The following is a 16,575-nucleotide window of genomic DNA, read 5'->3' as shown; positions in this document are numbered from 1 at the left end:
TTTCTCTCTCGGGCAATTCCAACAGAAGACAAAAAGAGACTGGGAGCTCCTAAAATTGTACCCACACCAATGCGTCTGCTCCCCATATACTGGTTTTGGTGCCACAAATAAATGTCCTTTTGCACAGAAACCATCTCCTGAAATGTTTCTGAATTCAACACAACTGATTCTTTCCTAGGTACCTCCTAGATCATTACAGTATTAAGGAAAACACAGGCGCTTTAAAAAGAGATGAGCACATTTTCCCATGTAAAAAGTGCACTGATGGATTGTGCAGCTCACAGCAGGATCATCCCTGCATTGGTATTTGTCCATCCTTAGCAACGTTCTGTAACTGTCAGGTACAAAGTTACATAACTGCTGTGTCCCAAATTGCCTGTCCTCAAATGCAAAGGAACAACAGATTCTTTTTCGCCCGCTGATAACTCTCCTGAAACTATTAACTCACCTCATCCCAGAAGCTGAGTGTATTTTTATGAACATGAAACTGTATAATGAAGGACAGAACTTTACACTTTTAACAAACAAGCAGAACAAACTCTCCAAACCTCAAGTCTTGCAATGCAATCAAGTAAACTTAGTGTTAATGCTTTGGAATTCCCCAAAGCCTGCAGCTAAGATTACCCATTGTTGAAATAAATCAAAACTCACTCAAATGAACTGCTCAGATTTTAACTGCATCTCAAGGCTACACGAAACTGATGAAAAAGAATTTTTCTGGGTTTTTTTCATTGTTTTATTATAATATGGGATTGAAACTGCACCTTGTATTTGTATCAAAAATTAGCAGTCCTAGGAAAAAACAAATGTGTGAATCCATAAAACATTAACTCGAAAGGACTAGATCTACATGCTTTCCATATCATAACTAAAAATGAATCTGATAAGGTAATTTCAAATTTAGAAATAGGTGACAACATTTATTTGTATCATCACATTTTATGGAAGACTTTATAGAAAGTATTTTGAGATTTTTAAGAACATTCTTTCTTCACTTCTGGTATTTATTTTGTTCATGCAATTATGTGTCCACAATATCAAAGATGCACGCTTCAAGGAAATCTTAAAGACACATCTTAAATTGCCTTAAAATAGCATTACCTCTATGAAAAAAAGAAATCAATGTTCCCGGACTGGAAATTTTGGATCTATACTGGCTAAAGGAAAGTTTATTTGACAAGACTGGGAACCTCCTTGATTTACAGGGTACCAGAATCTTAGTTCTAGCTTGGAACACTCATTTGTATTCTTGAAGCAGTCAGCAGTTCAGAACAATACTTGCTTTAGGACATTATGAGTTATGCAATGATTTTCTGAGATCAGAAAGGAAAATATGTCAAGCTTTTGCTTTTGAACAGAGGGTCTCTGAAGTTCTTAGGGATCTGGAAGTTTACAAGTGAATTAAAATACCAGTGAAAATGCATTCATGAACTGAGGGAAGGTGGTAGAATTGAGTATAACTATGCAATGTGTTTTTCCACAACAGAGGGATCATATAGAAGAATTGCAAAGATGATGGACACTCATCTACAAGTGGTTCAGAAAGTGGTTCTCAATTTCTGCAGATAGATGAGCTGGATGTGCAGATGGGCAGTACAATAATTTGGTTACATGAACCTCAGCAGTCCCTTTTGGTTGATTCAAGTGTTACAGCATCTCCCTGCTAACATATGCTCACATACATATAAAACTGAATCCCATCATCAGAAAAACACAATCTACATGAAAGCTGTATGCAGTTAAGTCCCACACATAAGCCTCAAACACTTGATCAAACACATGAACTGCATTCAATACCCCAAACTAGCTTAGGTGTCCCTTCCTGAGGCATACAAGCAGCCAAGCAACTGTGCAATAGGGAAGGTTTATGTATTTTCATCTCTTTGTTTTAGTTAAAAAAAAATCTGTTAACAATAAAACTCACATTTTTAACAGCCAGGCTGCTTCATCTCTTCTAGCATCATATATAATGCTCATGGAGTAGCCTGGCAAATCTTAAAACTCAGAGGAAACAGATGGCACTAACCCACAATAGAGAAGTTCACAAAGATGAAAGGAAAGCACATTGGTGAGCTTGCGAGGCAGGAAAAATGGTGGGGAAAACAAGCAAACAAGAAGTTATTAAAGAGCTACCAAGCTGGATTAAGAGGAAGACAATTTAGGAAATCTTCCTTTGCTAGAAAAAGCCTTTAGCAGCCACTGATTAGAGATACTGCCTTCAGTAACAGCCAAATCAGATCTCTGGAAGTGCAGATGCCAATATAAAAAACTGAAAGGAATAAAGAAGAAAAGGCACATACTTACTATTGCTCCCCTGCTTCCCCATTCACCCTTTTTTAAATTTTAAATATGTACAGAAGGGACTTTAAGGTATCAGCAAACCCACCTCACAGCCTCCAAGGCATCAATACCAACTGCTCACACAGCTGGTTCTGAAAAACGTAACAAGGTGATGCGTAAAGCAACAGTTCCCACACGCCGGCACTCCTCCGAACCCCGCTGCCTCTGCTATGCCACACTTCACATCAGTCATTTTTTTCCCCTCCAGTTATATTAACTCAGATCTCTTCACAACTAAATCAGGTCTAGTTTTGCAAACCTTATAATTTCTCTCAGTGTTTTTTATTCCTTTCTGTTATTCTATATATGCTCTTAAGCTGGTGACACATTAGTAACCCAACCTGGCAACTGGGCTGAAGTGTTCAGCAAATTCCTATAGGCAAGAACTAATCTATTAGAAGAGATTGATGCCTCTTGGAATTTAGTCACACATTTGCCCAGAATATTATCACTACCAAAAAAAAGCTTTTATTAGCTATTGAACTGCCAGCCCAAGATCTTGCAAGACAAAAGTAATCCAATAAGCTTTCTATTTGGAGCAGTTTATTTCAAGGTATAACAGTAGCATTGGCAAAAATTTTAAATCTAAAATGCTACTTCAGCAACTTTTTTTATATCTAAACACTATATGTGTTTGGAAACAACACATCAGAATAGAGGGAGCACCAAGTATAATAGCTCTTAAGGAGTCAAAGCAATTTTAAAAACAACAGAAGAATGAAAAAAAAAAAAGATAATTTTGTTGTCGTTACACTTCCTGTGCATGACAACTTCCCCACATAAATGGGATTAATAGAACAAAACCAAAATCTCAACACAGACATCAAAAAAGGTGACCCAAATCCTTTCCTTAATGTATTTTTCAAATTATTTTACTCTGAATAAATATAACTAAATTACACTAATGAAAAGAAAAAAAAGACAGTCACATGGAGAGCAAATAGTACCAGACCTTACAGATGACGCATTTTTGTATGAGACAAGAATGAACAGTGGAAACAGATGGAACATTTGAAGCCCAACAGGACTGCAAAGTCACTGTACAGAGGAGCTTTAGGAAAAACAAAATTCCAGCATTTCACAAAGGGGTTTTTCTCATTTTTTCATTTAACCACCTTTAGACCACATTTATTTTATGGAAGATTGTTTGGGATTCTGGCACAACACTTCAGTACTTCCTTATAGAGATCACACACCCTCATTTTTTCCCATCTTCCTTTTTCACCTGCCACACTTCTCTCCCACTGAAGTTATTGTGGCTTTCTGGAGCTCCCAAGAAGCTAAATTAAAGACAGCTCACCACCTACCACGTAGGTGACTCTGTATTCATGCTGATCATTCACTCCTAGTTACTCAGCTAATTAGAAAGGAGCACATATTCAGAAAAAGCAATGCCTGCAGAAATGTATGGCTACAAATGGTATTGAATATTAGCAAGAGAAGGGATGGAGGACACCTCAGAGTCAAATTTATGCCACATTTCCCCTACAAATTACAGTATCAATTATTTTAATAAGGTGCTGTAGACGGAAGTTTATAAAAATTCTTCTGTTTAGCTCAGTATGAATGATACTACTAAAAAATTACTTAATGTCACTAATTGATTAAAACACCATTTCAATTAGAGAAATTTCATTTAGATCTAGCACAGACAAAAGCTATACCATCTCCCCTTTAAAAATGCTTCCAATCTAATATTTGCATCTTCCTTTTGTTTAGATGTTCTTTAGGATTATGCTCAGATCTCTCTGAATATTTGAGCACTGCATTCCTCAACAGAAGCCTAATTCTGAATTTCAAGAGCACTTATTATATAAACATGTTTATGCACATGTGCAAACTGTATGAACACAAGCATAATGCCACTAATGACACAGAGATTCACAATAATTATGCACTTAAAAGTAATCTCTTTTATCCCATGAATTTAATTATTTCAGAAATCAGTTTTGTAAGATGGTGATGATTTAGCCTTGCACAATGATGAACAAAATGGTGACAGCATGCTCCCCCCATGCTGCCAGCTAAGCAACACCTTCCCTCAAACCAAACAATGCCCTCCAACATTAAGAGACAGCAGCTCAAGACAGGCAGGCAGGAAAATCCCCAGTTTCAAAAGGCTGTAATGAGTAAGCAGGAATAACAGCTGAAGTACAGTTGAAAGTGCTGCCACAGAGGATAAGAAGGAGATAGAGACAAACATCCCCCAGAAAACTTCCCCTCTCCCTACAACATGTGAAGTTTTGCATTGCTGTTGGCATGAGCATATGTTGTCTTCCAACTTCAAAAGATTGCCTACATTGTCAGTGTGAAATTGAGCTTTGAGTAATAAATCTTAAAGATTATTACTATGTCTTCACAGGAAAAGAGAAAAATGCTTATGAAGCAATGACTATAAATAGAATGTGAAGGTTGGATTTGCAGACTCAGCAGACTATGTTTAGTTTCACAGAAATTAAACACAGATATGGCAAGTATTATGATTTAAAGATATTACATAAGTTCTCAAAATTATTCCAAAAAAATACTGTGATGAAGTATCTTTTGGGAATTTTTATTTTACTTATTTTATATTTTTTAACCCAAATCATAGCCATTCCAGCACAGAAAAGAACACTTCTTCTTGAACTAATTTTCTTTGCTATATTTCCCCACAACAAAGGTAATGGATGACATGGGAATTACCTAGTTCTAAATTTTTCAAGTTGAGCTGCATACAAAAAAGAATTTCAATCACAGAAAGTAATTTTTAAGCTTTTGTACTTGAATATTTGCTTTTATTCTTAGCTCTTGAAAGATCTAAAAGCAAAACCCAACAGGTTTCAATAATTCTAGCTTAGGGCTCTTACTGATGGCCAGAAATGGTGTGGCCTTGCCTAGTAAAGAAATAAAGGGAGAAGAGTTGCAGAAGAGGAAAAATATATGGGAACTTATTCAGACTTTTGATTTGTGATTAATTTCATTTTTCATAAATTGCATGTTTATGATTCTGGGCTTATTTAAGTCTTTAAACAGTCAATACTTCAATAAACCCATAATATTTTAAGTAGTGCAAATGCCTAAATATATTTCATTTCAGTCCCTCAGTTAGCTATGTTGGTATTTTAACCATGTACCAGGACTATAGCTTCAAAAGATCATTGGTTTTATAAACTATTAGAGTATCTGTCTGCTGTAAAAATTTCAAAGAAATTAGGAAAAAGTTTTTTTTCATTATTTTCATTAGAAAGAAACCAGAATAAAGCACATCATTAATTTAAGATAAAAGCAAGTTGTCCCAAAATAGTGTAACTTTTCGTTTCAGTTTTTCATCCTCATCTTTCAAAAATCACTATTAGAATTTGGAAGAAATACTACTATGTATTTCATCATAACTGTCAATTTTTAAAAGTAACTCAAAATTCAATCATAATATCCCATCTTCACAAATGTATTTCTGTTGCAGTTAGCTTGTTGAAATGCCCACTTTAGAACAACAAATACATTCTGAGACCAGAACTCATGTCAAACACCTGACAACTGTACTGTGTAGAACTTATTTACACACACACAGAGGCATGAACAGCTTCCTCTTTTAATAAAGTCTTTAATAAAACAAAACATTTCTCCTAGTTAATAACTTGATTTCCCAAAATTTCATGTGCCATAAGAAAATCGGGCTTATATGCTAACTATGACAACAAAATCTCCCCAAAGTATCACCTCACCATTAACAGTATAAAACTAAGAAGAGCACGAGCTAAGTCATAAAGGTTCCAAAAGCTGGCCTTTAAAGCCAAGTGTTAAACACCTTATATCTTGCCTATGACAAATTTTCAGTTCTTCACATCTGTAAATTATTCTTTGCTTGGTACTACACAAAAAAACCCTGCAGTTTTCAGCTATACTCAGTCTAACTTACATAGTGTGTAGTGGGTTGAAGTGGGTTTTTTTGAAAGGCAAAAAATTTTAGAGAAGTTTGTAAATAACCCTAACATGTCTAATACAACATTGTAACCAAAAATGGCCATTTCAAAATAGTCACCATTTCTCAGGATTAGACAGACAAATCCTCTGCTTTGCACAATTCAGTTCAGCATTATGCTGGTGGTGCCTGACACCCTGTCCCCCACCCTCCCCATATAGGAACTGTCTTCCAGGTCCATTGTGCCAAGTTTTTTTGAATCCATATGTTCATGACTGGAATTTTAATTTTACTTTTATTTCTTGACACAAAAAATGCAATAATCTCTCAGCGGAGTTTTCCCTCATTATTTAGATGTCTAAACATTCTCTCCATTCCTGTCTACATAATAGAAATCAACAAAGCAAACACCATCAGTCCATGTAATTATATGCAAAACTTGTAACAGCTCATCCCAACAGGAAGAAATATGTCTGGAGAGGTATCAGAAATTAAAGTTACAGCTTTAACACACATACACACCCACAAAAGAGGGAACGAGAGAGACTGTTCTGTAATACTATCTATAGCAGGCATTGTGAAGCTTCCAGTGAAACACATAAAGCCATTACAAAGCTAATATAAAGAATCAGAGGTGATTGATTTATGGAAAACATTTTCAGAGAGAGAACATGAATTTCTGTGCAAACATTACATGTATTTATGTCTGATTGTGCAGCTACACACACAATAAGAAATAATATTCAACATGGCAATATAAATCACTAGACATTAACTACTTACTATTAAGAGCCATAATATTGTCTGTTCCTGGATGATGGAAGTTTATTCCCATACGCCCTGCAATGTAAGCAAAAGTTATTTTCAATGGGTTTATTTCAAACTGAATTAAATTCATTAATATGAAAAATTTCTAAAGGGGATGAACAGTCAGGGTAGCTGAATCTTCCACCTGTTGAAGACAACTTCCCAAGAATACACATTTAAAATATTTAACACCACAATACCTTCAGTATTATGTACTTAAAACACTGAAAATCACAAAATAAACATTATTTTTAATACATTTCCTTTACTTTTCACTGAGAAAGCATTATGCTTACCCTTTCAAAACAAGGCCTCAAGTTCAACCTTGCTGCAGTTACACCATTTATAGTCGGTTTTCAATAACGAGTACAGCATTGCAAAACTCCATTTAATTGGTAAAAATAAATCACTATTTTTCATACTACATGAAGCACCAGAAGCTCTCAAGTTAACAGATAGTTGGAGAGAGAGTTCTTACCCTGGTTTTGCATTCTTCCCTAAGAATCTTCCATCATCTACCATTTGAGATAAGACACTGGGTTAGAAGGAGTATCGTTCTCAAGCAGTACATTCATATGTACTTTGAAAATTAAATATTCTTGACCCAAAGGAGACTTAGTCCACAGAAACCTACTTTTACTGTTAAAGCAAGAAATGAGCCAACAACAGCACTTCAGATTAGTACTGGATACTATTTAACTGAGATGAAGTATTAAATACTATTTAACTGAGATGAAGTATTAAATGTTATCCTGAAGAAACCTTGTCATAGGAGTTTTTAAACTAAACTACCCAAGACAATCTGCAAGCTTTAATTTGTATTAGTCCTTTCCTTGAAAAAGATACAAAAGGATAAGTACAGCCATGCAAAAATTTATTTCAACTAAGTAACCTAAGTAACTTTATGTATATAATGTAATTCCATTTCATAGGCTCTTCCTGTCTCTAGGTCTGTGGTTAAGTTTGGGAAGTAAGGAAGAGGTCACTTTACATTTCTTTACTACATGGACACTCAAATATGGGAGTTCAGGACCCACTCACTGCACTGAAATACCAATAAAATTGTGATGTTCCTGTACTTCTGCAAACCCAAGTTTTAACAAACTCTGGGAAAGCAGAACTAAAGCCAATCCTCTCCAACATTTTTAGTTCCTATTGATAGTCAAAGCCTTCTATTTCCAGTCACTGAAACTGCTGTGCTGTAATGAATATTCTTTTTGAACAGACGCAGCATGAAGTTTCAATATACTTCTGAAACTAAGTCATAAGCAGGTTAAGAAAAATAAATAAATCTTTTCTTCACATTGAAGTTTTCTCCTTTCAGAACAAAATGCCACCATAATAAGGCTATGAAGCAAAGAGCACCTCCAGAAAGAAGTGGGGAGAGAAGGTAAATAGAATCCCCATTTTTACTTTCCAACTCCTTGAGTAAAGCTTCTTGAAGAGCTGATCTTCATTAACCACTTCACATTTCCTAATTACAGACATAATTCTCCTATACATATTTTCACATTAACCTGGCACTGCAGAAACATTAAAGCTGCTATTATTTCAGTTAGTATAACCTTTGCTAAAATACTTCAGACATCTCTCCAGATGGACATTAATTCCCTTTTCTTTAACAGTGTACTAATGAGTGTGAGGTTACAGGTATTACTTGTAAAGAGAAAAGGTGTCTGTACTAATTTGTACTTCAAAATTATTACTTGGAATAGAAAAAAAGAAAAAAAGAATCTGCTATGAAAAAAATAGAGTAAATTTTGAATGTATAATGTTTGGATGGGCCCTTCTCTTTTCCTTTGCTGAACCAGAAATTCTGCTGTTTGACCAGCTTCAGAAATAGAATCCTATCTGTGACATCTGGGTTTAGTTTTTTCCTCCCTCCAGGCTGTCACTGGACCAGGTGCTGCTTGTGTGACATTTTGTCACCTGCCCTTGGCCTGCTATTTTTAAACTGTTCTTGTCAGCTATCTTTTAAGAGGAGCAGAAAATACAGAGCAGCACAAGCAGAAGGACATGTTCTCACACTGAGCTAAGCCAGCGTGCAGGATAATTCTGTACATCTTCAGAGGTCCCTCATGCAACGCTATAGAAACACATTAACGGAATCCTTCCAAAACACACCTCTATTAAAAGCATTCAAAAGAGACTGGCAATACACCAATCATAAAACAATTAATTAATTATGAATAATTATACAGCCTTTCATATTGGCTATAGTGTTTTAATACTTTGTTGCTTGAAGCAAATTATTCAATTGAAAAAAGAGGCCATCTGCAGATTACAAAACTGCATAATTATCTAAGGAACAACAAGAGAGCACAGAAAGGAAATTATAATTTTTTAATTTAAAGGTGCAATGCAGAACTGTGAAGTATAATTAAGAATATGTACTTTCAAAGACCTATTTAGGTGAAACACATAAATGACTACAGGAAAACAATCCATTTCATGAAAATCATATGTATGTTACCTGAACCTTTATGAAATCTATATAAGCACATATTCTAATTACAGTTTTAAAACAAAACCTCTAGATAAAAGTATTACTTTTCAAGAATATTAAGCACATTAAACAGAAACATAGAGAAGTTAAGAGCACAGAAGTTATGGATTCCAGCAGTTCACTGATATCATAAATAGCAACCCTTCCAGTAACATCATCCCCAGTACTTGTATTCAGTGTACATCTGCCATTTTCAGTTTGCCTGTCTTGGTTTCATAACTATTTAGTGAGTATATTTTCAATTATATGTTTTTATAACATGCACTCAAGAGTACTGCAGTTAGGCTGCAACAATTATCACTCTTTTACGTCTTTTCAATTCCTAGTTTAGAAAGAAAAAAATCTAGTTGTATACTTCTTGCTCTTCAAACACTTCAGAGCATAAATGAAGGCTTAATGACTCCTGTACAGCCCAGGCTGCACTGTTGCTTATCTCACATCATTAAATTTCTTACATTCTCTCTCCTAACAACATTTGGAGAGACTTTTCTGGCTGGACTGCCTGAGTGCTCTGCTGCATGTGCAATATCATACTTGCCATGGCAGAGAGCCCAATTCCTTTTTAGAGCACATCAAAGCTGTGCATCTTCTCTTCTGTATTATACTGGAAATGAGATGTTAAATAGAATTTGACTTTACCTTGATCTTTGTAAAAAAGAGCAATGATCTTGAATGAATTCTGAAATCTTTCTAACAACTTAAGGAAGTATACCCTTCCCACATATGAATCTTTATTGATTCTTTTGCAAATAAATTTTTTTAAATTGTGTAGATAATTTTGAGTTACATGATTGGTTTTGAGAAATAATATTGTTCTGGAAATAGCAAACATGCGTATCAGAGACAGTTTTACCACTACTGCATTTCTTCTTTTATTAATTTTCTCTTCCTAAGTGCTTTATGGTTTTTTGAACTTGTGTAGCCCTAATCAGCCCCCGGCTATAAACACTCACATAGTGAAGGACTTTTAAGATTACAGTTACCTATTCTCATCATTTCATGTTACAATCAACATTCCAAGAAACAATGTTCATTGCTTGTGTATTGAATAAAACTTCTTGCACTATTATATTTCATGATTTGCACCAAGACTGACCCCTTATACCAATTCAGCAATTAGTATTTGGCATAAGATTTGCTAGAAAATAGCTGGCCTGCTATTGACCTGTCCTGAACTTACTGGGAATGAGAACTTACTGGAAATGAGAACTTTCTCTCACATAATTCTTAGGATCACTGTTGATATCAATTACAATTTATGACTACATAATCCTGTGGCAAGGTCAAATGAAATGGGCAATGGGACTATGTCTGCTCTGTTTCTTTAGTAATAATACCTCCTTGATCAATCTTATCTTTTCTATGATTTCCAAGATGGTGCCAACAAAAGGCACTAAAAACCAGCAACACTTATTTGGATGGATAGCTAGCAAGCGGGGTAGGGTAAAGTTTAGACACAGGAGAGTGCAAAAATCAAAGCAAGACCTGAACATTACCCCAAACATGTGAAACAAGATTATTCATCTGACTCGCATGTATTTGGAAGCCCGGTTTACAGCACAAGCTACAACTCCACACACACCCCTCCCATCCCCCCAGCTCAGCCATGAGTGTGTGCTCCAGGATTCACAAATGGCCACAAAGCATGAAGCACATGTGCATATAAAAGAATTTTAATAATTTTTACCTGAGAAGACCTTAGACCATTCTCTCTCTTTTCCCCCCCAAATTACAGATATCTGAAACTATGCTACACTAACTCAACATATAGGCCCAAGACAATTTCAACACCAAGAATGTTGTAAGCAAGGGTCTGCATAAAAAATTATAAAAATAAAAGCTAACTCTCTGAAGAAGTTTATTGACTTTATTCTCTCCCCTGTTTTTAATGTATATCTGCCATTTGCTCACACCCATAATTTAAACACCTACACTTACAGATCTTTAAAAAAACTAAAATACTGAGCAGAACAAAAGTACTATTGTTTTCCAGAAGGGAAATATGAAGAACTATTATTGTGATCACACACATATACTTTAACTGTGCAAAAACATATTGTGGCAATGTGAAGAAAAGTGTATAATTATCAGCTATGAATATCAGTAATAAAACTTCTTCCTATCACTGAGTAAGCATATATAGCCTATCAGTAGGGAAAGCAACCTATAAATAAAACAGCATATACATTACAATGAAATGCAGACTTTGTAAGTAAATTACATTGCTCCAATAAAACACAACAGTCTTGCATATATTTAAGTAGGGTAAACATTTTTAGCTTGAAAACAGCTATAGTTTCAAAATAATAGTACTTTGAAAGCAAGACTTGAACATAAAGTTAAATTTGGCATTACTTGTAAGTGGTAGACAAGTATTTGTACACATATGATCATTCTACGTGAAGTTCTAGAACTGTATTCAAAAGAGTAATATTGATATTTTTCACTGGCGTGGGGGGAGGGGGGACTAAAATAAAACAATATCAAAGCAGACTTTTCCATTAGCAATCTATACTAAAATATACAAACCCCTCAAAACAGTAGCAAAGCAAGAAAGAAAAAAAGCAAAACACCTTTAGCTCTTTGTAAGGTCAGTCTTCAACAACACAATGAAAAAATGGAAATAAAGAGAAGGAAAATTTGCTATCTCTATAACCACTTCTTAAACTAAACAAATCAAACAAAAAATCCCCACCATTCCTGACCAAACAGATTCAGCAGGTCAAAGGCAAGGACATAGTGGTTGCCAGCAGCAAATTAGGAAGTATGATCACACTACAGGATCGTTGGAAAAGGCACTTATTTAAGAAATATGAACCATTTAATGACCATATTCTGTCCTGAAAAAAAATACTAAAGAGGATTTTCTTAAATAAGAGGAGTTTTAAATGGAAAGGCAACATACTGTCCTTTAAAAGGATTAGCATGAGGGGCCTAATTTTAAACACAAATACACGTGCAAACACATCTGTCTGCACACTGCTTTTCATGAGCATTTACAGAAAGGGGTCTGATGAGCATCAAGATTTTGGGAAATGCTGGTACACTGCACTTTTTTCTAATGAAAGTGTCGCAAAAAGCTCTAACAGGGTAGCACCATTTCTAGGACTGAGATGACAACATTTGTTCTATTTACATGACCTTTGTGTTCAGTTGCTGACTGCAAACACAAATACGATCCATTCACCTTCACTTTTCTTAGGTCATGTGGCAAACTTAGTGCTTTGCTTACAAAAAGCTTAGGAACACTTAGAGCTGAACAAGATCAGGTGGAATGTATTGAAATTATCCAAGTGGAAATGTAAAGTCCATTCTATATTTATTACAACACTAAGTTGCATGTAATCTTCAAACAACTGGCTGTCAAAATGTAGTTAATTTAAATGCAAACAAGAAATCTTAAATTTTGCTTAGTTTTCATATGACCTGATAGTCTTTACAATAGTTATGAAGTAACCCAGCAACTTCAGTTTTGTATTACACAGATAAGTACTGAAAACCAAGACAAAAAGTTTCCTCACAGATGCTGTTTCTGCCTCTGAATGTTGTACATATATATTCAACATCTTGATCTCTACTGAAATATTATGACATAATCAACACATGCTTTATGTATCTTTCTACAATATGATCTCTGTTAAAAGTAGGTACAATAGAGCCAACTCTTGAAATCTCCTTGTACTTGTGTTGTCTCCAATTACTTATATTTGAAGTTGTGTCACACTAATACTCTGAAAAAAAATCAGAATTTTTGTTAGGTGGGGATTTGTAAATCACAAATCTTGTTTCTGTTCTGATTTAGAATAAAACCCAAATATTACTGTTATCTAGTGTAACAGTAAATTTAAAAGAAATACTTTGAAGGACATGATTTCTCTCCTCAATTTCATACTTAGTTTCATGACCTGTCAGTAGCGCATGTGCACAGCATATGATCTAACACAGCTGAAATATTTTATTTAATTACTTAAAAATAGAACAAAGGCAGCTGCTAGTTACTACCGATCAAAATATTTTTTATAGATCAGAATGCATCTGTTTGTGTTGTAATGCAATAGTTTGACATGGATAAACATATTGCAACAGTGACATATTACACCACAGACAGGAGACACTTTTATGTAGGAAAGAAATATTCTGGTCAGTGATAAGCAGCATCTACCCATAGCTATTCCGATAATTCACTTTTGCCCTACAGCTTTAGGTCAACGCAGAATGTAAATTCAAAAGCTTATAAAATACTGCAAATATAACCTTTCCTTATTAAAGCAAAACTGTCCCTCATATTTTTGTAGTGTATAATATATTTTACTGGCAACTCAGAAAATAAATAAGACCATTCAGGAAAACATCTTAGGAGATACTGCACACTTCTGTTACAGAGGCCTTGTTATGACTGACATGGGGAGCAGCCAGATACCCTGGGCCATACACTGGAATTTGTCATTAACCAGGCGAAGCTCAACAGTTCCTTAACTGAATTTTTTTCCTCTTTTTTTCCCTCCTTTTGAAAGAAGGAAAGTATTTATGAGTATTGACTGAAAGAAAAGAAAAATGTTGAAGCTGGTCATGATGGCAAAGAAAGCAGGTAGGGAAGTCTGTCGAAGTGTCTTAGGACAAATGAAAATGAGAATTCCTTTTCAATTAATTTACATTCCTTAAATCTCAAAGCACAAAAATGGCAAATGATTTGTAAAGCTACACAGTTCTCAGACTATGAGGACAGAAAGACAGGAACATACAGAAGTTTTCCCCTATCTGGCAGGAAAGGCTGAGAAAAAGAAATTGGTTTTAGAAACAAAACAAGAGCTGATACCGAGCACCTTCTCCCAAGACTGGGCTTATGATAAAATGCAAATTAGATGGATATGCTGGTAATTTAAGTCCAGAAACCTCAGAGCTAGATTTCAAATCTCTTTCACAGCAAGAAATACACTGAGTAAAAAGAACTGACTGAGTGACCCTGGCTCTCCTTGCTGGAGAGCACCAAGCCAGCCTGCCAATCAGACTAGGTCAGCACTCACTCAATATAAGTAACTCAATATTTCAAGAGTGAGGATCAGGTAGTTTCTGCTGCACTAACAATCTGTCAGACTTGCTCTGTTCCATGCTTGAAAGCAAAAAAAAAAAAAACCCTCCCCAAAAAAGTCACTTAATCACACGCCCTCTCAAGGCCAAGTGGATCATGCTTTAAAAGAAGTGCTTTGGTGACCTTGAAATAAACTCAATTTCCATGGCCTACAGGACAAAGTCTGACCATACCTTAAATTGAGAGAAGGGTTTGGAGCTTCAGCTACCACAAACAAGAGGATAGACTCTCCCTTTCTCACCCAGAGCTCCTCCACTACCTCCTCTGAACCAAACAGAGCACGAGAAACTCAGACCCCAAAACAAGAGGAAAATACCCCAGAAGCATTTCAATTTGGTCTTCCCATCAGAATCTTGTATGGTTAGTCCTCCTAACCACATTCTAATCTTGTTCCATCCTAAGAGAATTATTTTTTGTTCCAAGTATCTACTGGGACATGAGGGGGCACATATACCAAGAAGGGTGATGTTCCAAGCAAAGTTTCAAACTTAAGACAAAGGAGGGTGCAGGTTGATCAGGAATTCAATGAAATGCTGCCACACCTTTCATTATACACTGCCAGTGAAGTATTAGAAATGGTTTCATGTCTAATGCAACACCTGGTAGAACAAACACAGTTTAACAGCATAAATAATCAAAACTTTCCCAGCACTTAACAACATCTAACATCTTTTGGCTCCTCCTAACAATTTGAAATCCAAATTAAGATAAATTTGTTTAAAAGAAACCTGAAATAAATATAGAGAGTAACCTCAATACAGTGGTTGGTTTGGGACCACGGTATCGTAGCTGATAATCCACACATAACTGAAGTATAACCTTTGAAAAAGATGTTGAACACAACAATTGGACTCCAGTTGCATGAAACATTTTTTGAAGTGACTGCAGCAAGAGATCTCATTCTACAATTTGCTGATACAAAATCCCATGTTTCAGATATGCCAGTTAGATAATACTATGATTGTACACTTACAATAAATGTATACACATTTCACCTCATCTTCCTAGTAGAGAAGTTGATCTTAAAATGGGAGAACAGAAATTTCACATAACTGGAAACTCATTCATTAACAAAAAGTTTATAGAAATACTGAAAAGCTGATTTTTTGTTTAAACACCAAGCAAGCATGGACATATGAATATTCCTAACCTGTAAAATGATTCCTCCACATTATATCAGCGAAACTCATTGGTGGGCCACTGGGAGGGTAGTGTTTACCTTTCAGAGGCTCATGATCAGTCCTTATCATATCCATTAAGGAATTTTCCAAAGAGTGCAAGTTAAAAGTGTCATAGGGCCTATTCCGGTCCTAGAAGGAAAAAAAAAAAAAAAAAAGAAGAAAACAACAAGAGTTATTGAAAAACTTAATTTTCTAACATAGGCTCATTTCTTGTTACATGAATTCCAGCATCCAATTCTACATTTCTTCTTGCAAGAACTTTTTATAAGAAAAAAAAATGTATAAATATGTCTACAGTTGTTTAAAATTATACCCTTCATTTTGCAACTGCTGTTTTCACTAGTACAGCTATGCAAAGAGGCTTTTAAATACTTCTAAAAATATACATACAAGCAATAGCTAATTCTAAACATTATCATTTAAATAACAACTTAGAAATAAAGCAATATTAATGCTTACACTGGAGAAGTGAAATTGTTTCAGAGATTTTTGGTTTACAGCTTCAACATCTGCCTTCTGTCACTGTGCTATCTTAATACCAGAGCAGAAGCAAGCAATGCTCAAGACACCAGCAGGCACCTTTGCTCCAGAAAGTACCAATTAATTCTTCAAATGTCTCACATTAATCTGACAGGTTTAAGGAAAGTACACTAGGTGCAAGAAAAAATAAAGGAAGACAGGATAACACATCCACTGTAGGGCACTCAAAAACCTGAGCAAGGGTTGGTTTGTATTGTTTGAATTTCTC

General features: G+C 35.2%; 1 protein-coding gene across 6 annotated transcripts in view; it reads right to left on the bottom strand.

Annotated features, from left to right (window-relative positions):
* Positions 1 to 16,575, bottom strand: part of CPEB3 (cytoplasmic polyadenylation element binding protein 3) — a 78,524-nt gene that overhangs the window by 33,978 nt on the left and 27,971 nt on the right. For 5 of the 6 annotated variants that reach the window (XM_082286259.1, XM_082286260.1, XM_082286262.1 and 2 more), the window contains exons 3-4: positions 15,797 to 15,956; positions 7,028 to 7,084 (exon numbers count right to left, since the gene is read on the bottom strand). In XM_082286259.1, the coding sequence (XP_082142385.1) occupies positions 7,028 to 7,084; positions 15,797 to 15,956 (217 nt within the window). The remainder of the gene's footprint in view (positions 1 to 7,027; positions 7,085 to 15,796; positions 15,957 to 16,575) is intronic. The other variant, XM_082286264.1, reaches the window with a different exon arrangement.

The sequence above is a fragment of the Coloeus monedula genome (assembly GCF_965178545.1).
Source record: "Coloeus monedula genome assembly, chromosome: 8".
Taxonomy (NCBI): Eukaryota; Metazoa; Chordata; class Aves; order Passeriformes; family Corvidae; genus Coloeus; species Coloeus monedula.
This window is presented reverse-complemented; position numbering and strand designations above follow the sequence as displayed.